Raw genomic sequence first — 10,823 nt, 5'->3', positions numbered from 1 at the left:
TAAATTCTCCTTTTTTTTCATCTTTTTCTATACAGTTTTCTGATTATGTACAAAAACTCATGTAAATAGTTTGAAGATGTCAGGAAGTGTAAGAACATGAATAAAATCTGGATTTTTAAAAACTCTTTAAAGTTGTTTCTGTTGAAATCTGAAGCTGTCATTTTTAGGTTACGTTTCCACAACATGTTAATCAAGCAAAGATGAAATATTTATTGCGAGAGTGGATGAAATGTTGGTGACGAAGGTAAAGAACCACGGCGGCCAGCAGGTGTCCTGGGAGTCAAAGCAATCACTGTCCTTTAGTCCTGAAGTCAAGTAAAACAGAAGATGCATGAAATATAGTTTAAAAATGTATTAAACATAAATGCAATGATTTAACTGGGAGTCAAACGGGACAAACATCATAAAGAAGACGGGGTGAGGGGAGGACAATGTGTTGAGCTATTGATAACTAATCCTTAATCTATAACTCTCCTTATGCTGTTTATTACTCTATCATCATCATCGTTGCCTTCCTCATCTCAACTCGCCATGTTTCAGGAGAAGATAAAGGTGAGAATGTGCAACGACTTTCTATAATATCTCAAAGACAGAAGCCATGACGGTAGATACCTGCCACCAGACTCATCCACCATAACCAGCACCTTCTCTGGTTACAACACTCGCCTCTCCCCACCAGTTACTAACCTTGGAGTTAAAATGGATTACCACCACACCTTTAAATCTCATGTTGGGCAACAATGCCACGTCTCCCTCCATCAGCTTCAGAACATTACCAAACGCCGCTCCACCCTCTCCCTCCCAGATCCACGTCTGTCTGCTCTGACTGGACTACTGCAATGAAAGAGTCTTCAGAGACTGATAGGTCCAAGACTCCTGTAAGCACTTTTGATCAGGTATAATGCAAATAAAATGTATCCCAGAAGTGTGAGCCCTCTTGTTCATCCTCCCCTCTCTGTACTCGGGTCAGAAATGGGGCCTGAGACTCAGGAAACAGCAGATAATGGGTCCACCAAATACCCTTACGGACAAAGGACTCTTAAGCCAAAGCAGAAGTGCGTCGGCGGTCGCCATAAGTGCAGTCAGTGAGGAAGGAGGTAGGGAAAGAAGCGTGTATGTTTCCTGTCATAGTTCCTTTAGCATTGGAACCTCGCAATGTTTCTCCTCCATGTCTCTGACTCCATCCTCCATGTTTCCGTCACTAATGACGTCAGAGTTAAAGTCTGGAATCAGCTCAGCAGCTGAAGCTCCTTTCCTCCCTGATGGAGTTCTGCTGATCCAGGAAAGGTCAGGGTATAGGAGATAGGAGTTAAGAGCAGGAGATAGGAGGTAGGAGATAGGAGATAGGAGTTAGGAGCAGGAGACAGATAATTAGAGCATCTCAGATTTAGCCTCGGTCTCTTTGACACCTATTGTACAATTCTTGTACAATAGGTCGCAGTGTGGACCTATTAGCTGTTTTCGATCTGCCGATGTAAAAAAGAAGAAATGGTAAATGGCCTTTTCTACTATAGAGCAATATCAAGTCCTGAGGACCCCAAGGCTCTTTATCCTACATGCAGCCATCCACACGCTGACGGCGGTGAGCTACATTGTAGTCACAGCTGCTCTGGGACAGACTGACTAAGGCTGCCAGACAATCCGGCCATCGGCAGCAGACAAAGCGAGTGAAGTGTCTCGACTGAGACAGTTAGAGCGGTGGTTTGAACCGGCAACCGATCTGCTACAGGACAGAGGGATTAGCTCCTGCCCCACTGTCGTAGAGGAAGACCACCACATCTCCTCCTTCCCACCCTCTTTGCTTTGGGAAATGCAACAAAGTGAACCCTCCTGTTCCCTCTGCTCTTTGCTTTAAGAAATGTGGCTTTACCGAGGCTCAGGAAACGCATCAGAGTGGACCCTCTCTTTAGCCCCAACGCCTCATTTTAGTAAACCTATCAGAGTGAACCCTCTTCTGTTTCTTCTCTGCTCTAGGAAACAGTGTCCTGAGGCTCAGGAAACACATCAGAGTGAGCCCTCCCTTTAGCCTCATCTCCACGCGCTAGGAAACGCGTCAGAGTGATCCCTCTTATCCTCGCCGCCTCTCTGCTTTAAGAAACGTGTCCTGAGGCTCAGGAAACACATCAGAGTGAGCCCTCCCTTTATCCCCATCTCTGCGTTTTAGTAAATCCATCAGAGTGAGCCCTCCTCTGTTTCTTCGCTGCTCTAGGAAACATTGTGTCCTGAGGCTCAGGAAACACATCAGAGTGAGCCCTCCCTTTATCCCCGTCTCTACGCGCCAGGAAACGCGTCAGAGTGATCCCTCCTGCCCTCACCGCCTCTCTGCTTTAGGAAACGTGTCCTAACTGAGGCTAAGGAAACACATCAGAGTGAGCCCTCCCTTTAGACCCGTCTCCACGCGCCAGGAAACGCGTCAGAGTGATCCCTCCTCTCCTCGCCGCCTCTCTGCTTTAGGAAACGTGGCCTTAGGTTCCTGCAGCACCTGGTGGATGAATGAGCCTCAGACAGCGTCAGCTTCCTGCTCTCAGTTTCCGCCGCAGCCTCAGGAGAACCCCAGCAGAACCTCTGTGAAGAACCAACATGGCGGAGGTAGAACCCGTCCCCGAGGCCGTCCTCAACGCCACCGACTCCAACGGCACCGAGGCGCTGAACGCCACGGCTAAATTCGTGGCCACCCCGGAGGGGACGGCGCTGGCCTACGGCAGCCTGGTGGTCATGGCGCTGCTGCCCATCTTCTTCGGGGCCCTGCGCTCCGTCACCTGCTCCAAGTCCAAGGTACCGGAGCTCACCTGTCCGGGGACCCGGGGGGAGGAGGGGTCAGCCGTTAGCAGCCGTTAGCCGTTAGCCGCCGCAGCTACCTGCCGCCAGGTTCTGCTGCAGGTTCTGGTGTGAGGTTCTGCTGTGAGGTTCTGCTGTGACAGGGCAGCAGGTGGACCCGGTCGGTCACCAGGGGGGTTAACGTGGTGGAGGTGTCCGCGCAGAGTCCGTTAGAACCGACGGGAAGCGGCTTAACGGTCGTTAACAGCCGGTACCGCCTGTGGACTCCAGATGTTCCAGGTGTGCAGCTGCAGGTTGATGTTCTCCGCAGCTTCTCTGAGGAGGGAACCAAGCAGAACATGCGGGTTGGTCCAGTTCTAACAGCTTTACCTGCACCGCGAAGGCACTGGTTCCGACCCAGAGCTCCGAGTGGGCCGGTGTTCTGGATACCAGAACCTCTTCAGGGTTCTCTTCCCCTCTGCGTCAGAACAAGGCAGAACCTGCAGCACAAAATCAAGATATGCAGTTTTGATCAGAGGATAGGAGGAGAACCCAGGAAGAACCAGAACCTGAGGAACCGTAGACCAGGAACCTGAGGAACCGTAGAACCAGAACCTGAGGAGCCGTAGAACCAGAACCTGAGGAACATCTCAGGATGTTCTAGAGGAGCTTTAGCTGGATGGAGGATGGGCAGCGGTCTGTTTGAAGCTCATTTATCTCTGTTCCGTTACCTTGACTCTGATTGGCCGCTGTTGAAAGCTCAGGTGGGGTTTACCTGTGGGGGGTGTGTGTGTGTGTGTGGGGGGGTGTCACGTGACTTCCTCCTGTCTTCTCCTCTGACACTCGTTAATTTTCCTGTTTCTGTTAACGAGCTGATTGCTTCCTGCTTCCTCCCTGCTGATCCTGTCTTTCTCTCTCTGTCCACCTGTCTTCACTCACCTGTCTGTCCTCCGTCCCTTCATCCCTCCTTCCTTCATCCCTCCTTCCTTCATCCCTCCTTCCTTTATCCGTCCGTCTGTAGGAACTCGGAGAAAATGGGTTCGATTCTGGGTTCAGAGTGAGTATTAGAACCGGACCTCCTTGTTTTCCTAGCACAACACGGACACTGTGTGAGTCAGAACCATCAGAACCTTCAGAACCAGCCCAGTACATCAATGTGACCCAGATCAGTTTTACTGCTAAGGTGATCTGCTATGGATACCGGATCAGAACCACCGGACTGGTTCTGGCTCATCTATTGGCTGACTAGATGCATGCATGTCATAAGGTTCTGCACAGGTTCTGGTAACGTTCTTCTGGTCCGGGTCTGTTGCAGCAGAGGGCATCTGAAAGTTGGGTTCTGGAGCTAAAGTGTCCTGCAGCTTCAACACACCTGAACTCCAGAACCGGATCGTTAATTGGACTCCTTAGAACCCGATTCCATGGTTCTGGTGGTTTGGACCAGAGATGCATGTAAAGGTTCTGGACGGCCGTCCCCCGTGGAGACGAGCCGCTGGGTCAGGAGTTCTGGACGCTCTGACTATCTAACCTGATTAAGTGGGAGCAGAAGGTCAGGAAATGGACCAGAACCATTTGGTTCTGGGACCCGTTAGGGGAGGAAATGGGTTCTGTGATCCAGGAAGTTCCTGACATGGCTGCGGACCTCTGACCCGGGCTTTTATTCTGAAGGTGAGCGACTTCCTGGAACACCTGGAAGTGGTTCTGTTGGTCCAGAACTCGCAGTCCGACGTTGGTTCCGAGACACTAAGCTGGGTTCTGCTTTTCAGGACCAACAGAAGTTCTACTAAGCAGAAGGAGAACTGGGTCGGGCTGCAGGCGGTTCTGATGGGGAACTTCTCTGTCCTAGTTTGGGTCTCTGGGGACGAGTCGGAGCAGAATATAGCAGGACCTGGTTCTGGACCTGGTTCTGGCCTGGTTCTTGTGGGGATCCGGCTGTAGAGATGCTTTTGAATCCTCCTGACGTTCTCCGGCGGAACCCAGAGTGTCTGAACAGAACTCTGAGGTTCTGATTTTACGGAGCAGAAGTTCGGCCCGGTCCGGCCCGGGAGTCAGAACCCAACGTCTGCAGTGTAACTAGGGGGAGAAATGTCTCACGCTCCGGTCCAACTGGGCCCAGAGTATTTATCAGCTGCTTGTTCTGGTTCTGGACGGATTAGACTGGGTTCTGATCCGCCGTGGTTCTGTCCGTGTTCCCTCCCAGAACTCCGCCGACGCTCCGGAGACCATCACCAGTCGGGACGCCGCCCGGTTCCCCATCATCGCCAGCTGCACCCTGTTCGGACTCTACCTCTTCTTCAAGGTGAGTTTGGACTCTGTGGTTCTGTGCCGGTCGGTTCTGGTTCTGACCCGGTTCCGTCTTGCAGGTGTTTTCTCAGGAGTACATCAACCTGCTGCTGTCCGTCTACTTCTTCGTGCTGGGCGTCCTGGCTCTGTCCCACACCATGAGGTAAGCCCGGCGCCAGGTTCTGGTCCGTCTCCTCTGTCGACCAGAACTCTGATAAATTCTCTGTCCGTCAGCCCGGCCATGGCCCGAATCTTCCCGCCGTCGGTGCCCAACAAACAGTACCAGCTGCTCTTCACGCAGGGTTCTGGGGAGTCCAAAGAAGGTGAGAGCGTCTGATTCTGATTGGACCCGTGTGACCCAGCTGAAGGCTCAAAGGTTCTGCTGGTGGTTCTGTTCATTTAACTTCTGTTATTTATCGTTTTGGACATTTTTCAACAGTTCTAGAGAAATTCTCCATTTTGATTTACGGGCCTTCAGAACTAGGGCTGAATAATTTATCACATTTTCAATCTAATCGCAATTTAAATAAACGCAATTTGTGGCTATGAAGCAATTAGTGAATCAGACATTTAGCTGTCAGTAAAATGTTTAAAGTGGATTTTCCTCCACATGAAAGGGAAGAGAGCTGCAGCAGAGACATAATAATTTTATTACTTGTTTTAGAGTTTATATATTTATACTGTTTTACCAGAAACCTTCAGGAATCTCATTATAGCATTAAGTTCTGGTCAATCAGTTTAATACATATCAGAATCAGACATACTTTAATAATCCCAGAGGGAAATTACTTTTGTTACATGCTCCAGATATACACACATTTTTTATATATATATATATATATATATATATATATATATATATATATATATATATATTTTTTTTTTTTTACAACATTCCACATAGACGTGTTTGTTGGTTACATTTTATGTTCAACAAGGATTGATGAACATAAATCCTTTGACCCAATCTGTATAATATGATTGAACTTGACTTTGTAAAGTGCCTTGAGATGACATGTTTCATGATTTGGCGCTATATAAATAAAATTGAATTGAATTGAATTGAATGTCCAAATCAATTAAAAGCTGTTCTCTTGAATAATATTCTGCTAAATAAAAACATTAAAAGTTCTTGTTTTAAATAGTCCTTGTTTACAAACATCTTTATCTAGAGGCCATTTTTGTTGCTTGTGGTTAATGCAGAGAAAAGTCAAAATTAAATCGCAGTTTTGGTTTAAATCAATCGTTGGCAGAACGCCATCATTTCTGCTCCGGGTTGAGACGCAGCGGCTCTTTTAGCCCCTGATCTGCTCAGAGATGAAACGGATTGATTTGTTGTTTGTATAGTTTTAAAAAGACGTGATAAAATAAACAGAAAAAAAATAATAATCACATTAAATCGCAATATTAAGATAAAAAATCACAATTAGATTATTTTCCAAAACCGTTCAGCCCTACTTTAGACCCAAATTAACTTTAGCAGTTTTAAATTGATTCCAGGATCCCCAGAACCAGAACTGGTCCTCTCTGGACCGGGTCGTATACAGACCAATCTGTTGAGGGGGACAGGTTCTGTTAGAAGGCTGGGTTCCTGTAGTTGGACCCAGATAATGTTGAACAGAACCAAGCAGAACATCCGGACCAGGCGTGACCCACAAAGACCCGGTTCTCTCTCTGCCCACAGAAATAGTGAACTACGAGTTCGACACCAAGAACCTGATCTGCCTGGTCATCAGCAGCGTGGTGGGCGTCTGGTACCTGCTCAAAAAGGTAAGTGCCGGCGCTGCCACGGCGCCGCTGGTCTGCCGGGCTCACGGCCAATCACAGCTGTTGTTTCTGTGACATCACAGCACTGGATCGCCAATAACCTGTTTGGCCTGGCGTTCGCCCTGAACGGCGTGGAGCTGCTCCACCTCAACAACGTCAGTACCGGCTGCATCCTGCTGGGGGGGCTGTTCGTCTACGACGTGTTCTGGGTGAGAAAATGACTCGACTCACCATCATCATCATCATCATCATCATCATCATCACAGAGTTTGGTTCCATCAGAATCCCGTTACTGCGTCAGAACTCTTCAGCCAAAGCAGAAGTCCATCAGCGTCTCCATGATGCTGTCTGAACAGGTCAGTCAGTGAGGAAGGAGGCAGGAAAGGAGCCTGGATGCTTCCTCCAGCGGCTAGTTTAGCCTAGGAACCTCACAACGTCCCCAAGGACACTTAAAGTATCCCACAATCCTTTGCGTGACATGACAGGCCTTCACAGAAATCATCAAAAATGTCCGTAGAGGATCTGACTCCGTCCTCCATGTTTCTGACTCCGTCCCCCTTAGGGACGTTGTGAGGTTCCTTGGCTAAACTAGCCATGAAAGGAAGCATCCAGGCTCCTTTCCTGCCTCCTTCCTCACTTACGGTTCTATTCAGACAGCATCATGGAGAACGCTGACGCAGTTCTGCTTTGGCTAAAGAGTCCTGACTCTATAACGGTATTCAGATTGACTGAGCCGTTGTTTCTGCTACATGTAATTGATCGTGGCGACCGCCACACCTTCAGAATGAAGTTACTTTTTTAAATATGTTAAAACAAAACAGATGTAAATACCATATTATGTAGAACCTCTATTTGCACATGTTTACTGACTATAATCCAAGTATGAAATGAATTTAAATATCATTAAAAGTTCAAATGTACTTTATTTTGAAAAACCAACATTGCCTGCCCCTTCCTGTCTGGCTGTAAAGCTGCTAGCAGCTACTGTGGCTAGCCAGGAGGGAAGGCAAACTGGAGGACAGGCCAGTTTAGCCATTGAGCATCTTAGTTGCCGTATTTAGCGACTTTTCAGACACACCTAGCAATTTCCTTTAAAAAAGCAACTCGCTACGACTTTTAGCGACTTTTTTTGTTTTAATAGGGACCAGTCATTCTGGAATCACTTCACTGAGGCAGCAGCGAGAGCTGGCATGATGGTTCCTGCTTCCCTCAGCGCTGTCTCACAGGCACACAGCTGCTGCTGCCTCATAAATATGGTTTAAAGCAGTTATTTTGTCCCTGAAATAATTCACACACAGCTTCAGTCTCTTATTCCCCTCGTTCACTGTGTGTTCCTCTCTCTGTCCATTTTGTTTTATGTAGTGTGGATTTAGGCAATGCATTAAAAATCATAAATCATTTTATAAAGGCCATTTTTAGTTCCAAACATATTAAATCACTATTTTAATAACTTTTTTGTTAACAGTAGCTGTCCTACATCCTAGCTCCCAAATGTATGAACAAATACAAAAAAACACCACTGCAGTTTTAAAAATCCTTTTATTTGAAGAAATCAACCCTGCAATAACTTTTTATGGTCGTAATTCAATAAAACGCAGATTATTAAATAAACCAGCGTATATTTTAGTCACATGTTCTCAGCGCTGGACCAGAAGACATAAGATAAGATAAAATAGGCTTTATTGATCTCACATTGGAGAAATTCACATCACGTCGGCTCAGAATCAGTAATCATAGGAAGGAGTCAAGTAGGATTAAATTACTAATGAACGTATTATTATTATTATTATTATTATTATTATTATTATTGATAATTTCTGACTGAACTGTAAATAGTCCAGACAGCAGCAGGAAAAGCTGAGTACTTTGGTCCATAAGTTCTGCTGCGGTCCGGCTGATTCTGACCCGCCTCCTCCCTCCAGGTGTTTGGGACCAACGTCATGGTGACGGTGGCCAAGTCGTTCGAGGCGCCGATCAAATGTGAGTGAACGTTCCTGTTTGAGCTCGCTGGGCTGTGGCCTCAGGCTGACGTCTTCTCTGTGTCCAGTGGTCTTCCCTCAGGACCTCCTGGAGAAAGGCCTGGAGGCCAGCAACTTCGCCATGCTGGGTCTGGGAGACATCGTCATCCCGGGGATCTTCATCGCCCTGCTGCTGCGCTTCGACGTCAGGTAGCGCCTCGCCCAGCGCCTCCACCCCCCCCGCCTCCCCCCGCCCCGCCCTCATGTTTCTGTGTCTGTGTGCAGCTTGAAGAAGAACAGCAGGACCTACTTCTACTCCAGCTTCCTGGCCTACATCTTCGGCCTGGGCCTCACCATCTTCGTCATGCACACCTTCAAACACGCGCAGGTACGACACGCCGCAGACTCACAGCGGTCGGATGGAAGCGGACCGGCGCTGACGTTTCTCCTCTGTGTCCGCAGCCCGCCCTGCTCTACCTGGTCCCCGCCTGCGTCGGCTTCCCCGTCGTCGTGGCGCTGGTGAAAGGAGAGCTCACCGAGATGTTCAGGTGAGTAACCCGGACCGGACGGACTTAATCTGCTTCATCACAGCCTGGATTCTCCTGGAGGTTCTGCAGCCAAAAGCTCAGAACATCAGCTGGGAGAGACGAGCTGAAGGAGAAGTCCAGTTTCTCCTAGAACCCAGAACCGGTCTCAGCGCGTTAAACCGCCTTCCTCATCATTTCTGGACTCCTGGGCTTTCTACTCTGGGTCTTTGATTGGAGGCCGAGAAAAGAAAAGTCCATCCATCCATCCTCATCCATCCATCCATCCATCCTCATCCATCCATCCGCCCACGGTCGCTGGTCAGGAGGCGGTCCAACTCAGAGGTACCGGACCCTAAACTGAGACGATAATGGAGGCCGTGGAACAGGCGGTCCTGTGGAGGCTTGATCTGGATCTGTGAGACGTTCCCTAAAACCGTCCGGACCGCTGGAGTTGGACTCTGATTAGTTCTGCTGGGGTCCGGTTGGACGTTCAGGCTCATGTTGTGGATCCGAGTGGAACCAGGACGGAGCAGGAGTTCAGTTTTATTTCATGGTCAGCCTCCATCTTTTCCCTCTGCTGCTGTTTTCTCTTCTTTCTCTCCATCCACCTCAGTTTCTGTCATTTATAGAGTTTAGAGCTTAAAATAAAAATCTTACATCCCTTCTTCTTCTTCTTCTTCTTCTTCTCTCCTGATTCTCATCCTCTTCATCCTCTCTCCATCCACCTCTCTTCCTTCCCGTCGTCATAGCTACGAGTCCTCAGAGGAAGTCCTTCCTGCCTCTCCACGCATCACTTCCTTCCCAACCGTCAGCGGCTCTCCAGCAAGCCTGGCTACATCCATGGAAACCATGGCAACTGGCTCCTCCCCCCGCCACCGCCGCCTGCAGCCCACCGCCATGTAGAAGCCGAGTCCACGTCTCACCTGGGCAGGTAGAACGGCCATGAGCAAAGAGCGGTGTCCTGTTCAGATGGTTTGGTTCAGGATCAGGAGTCCAAACGTCTTCAGCGACGTTCACAGAGCGGGACGATGATTTCTGGACTCATCCCTGGAGCCCAGCGCCGTTTGGCTCCAGTCCGTTTCAGGGTCATCAAACATCTCAGTCAGATCTTTTTTTCCATCACTGGAAACAGGAAGTTAGTTTTGACCAGTCATGTCTGTTTGGTCTGAATATGTTTCCAATGCAAATATAAATGAGACTGGACAGGAAAAACGCTTCAGCATCTACACCTGGACCTTCTGGATGCCGTCGGTGGGAGGAGTTTGGTTTATTATGGAGGTTAGACGTTCCGAAGCCTTCCTCCCCATTAGTGACCCGTCTAGGCTCAGGAAGCATGTCTGCAGAACCCACACATCCTGGACACAAACCGTTTCGACTTCTACCACCAGGGCGGCGCTACAGAAAACATTGTATATATTTACACAAAGTGTTTCTGTTTTGATCCTAAAAAATGTCTTCACTGAGACCAAAGCAGGACTCCCTGTTTGTCACAAACTCGGCAATTAAAGCCGGTTCTGATCAACTTTAAATA

General features: G+C 48.5%; 1 protein-coding gene across 2 annotated transcripts; it reads left to right on the top strand.

The window, feature by feature from the left end:
* The first annotated feature begins 2,401 nt into the window (after positions 1-2,401).
* LOC118564577 (minor histocompatibility antigen H13-like) lies at positions 2,402-10,248 on the top strand. 2 transcript variants are annotated; one of them, XM_036143279.1, is made up of 12 exons: positions 2,402-2,775; positions 3,779-3,814; positions 4,958-5,056; positions 5,121-5,203; positions 5,275-5,363; positions 6,725-6,810; positions 6,891-7,016; positions 8,730-8,787; positions 8,855-8,975; positions 9,051-9,153; positions 9,228-9,313; positions 10,042-10,248. In XM_036143279.1, exons 1-12 carry the CDS (start codon positions 2,581-2,583, stop codon positions 10,193-10,195), a joined length of 1,236 nt encoding a protein of 411 aa, XP_035999172.1. In that variant the 5' UTR covers positions 2,402-2,580; the 3' UTR covers positions 10,196-10,248. The 2 variants fall into 2 exon arrangements, with proteins under 2 accessions (XP_035999172.1, XP_035999176.1); XM_036143283.1 differs by lacking the exon at positions 3,779-3,814 and having other exon boundaries at positions 2,403-2,775; positions 10,042-10,244.
* Positions 10,249-10,823: the final 575 nt, after the last annotated feature.

This window comes from Fundulus heteroclitus, chromosome 1, assembly GCF_011125445.2.
Source record: "Fundulus heteroclitus isolate FHET01 chromosome 1, MU-UCD_Fhet_4.1, whole genome shotgun sequence".
NCBI classification, from domain to species: domain Eukaryota; kingdom Metazoa; phylum Chordata; class Actinopteri; order Cyprinodontiformes; family Fundulidae; genus Fundulus; species Fundulus heteroclitus.
Note: the sequence above shows the minus strand (reverse complement) of the source record. Positions and strands in the feature narration are given on the sequence as shown.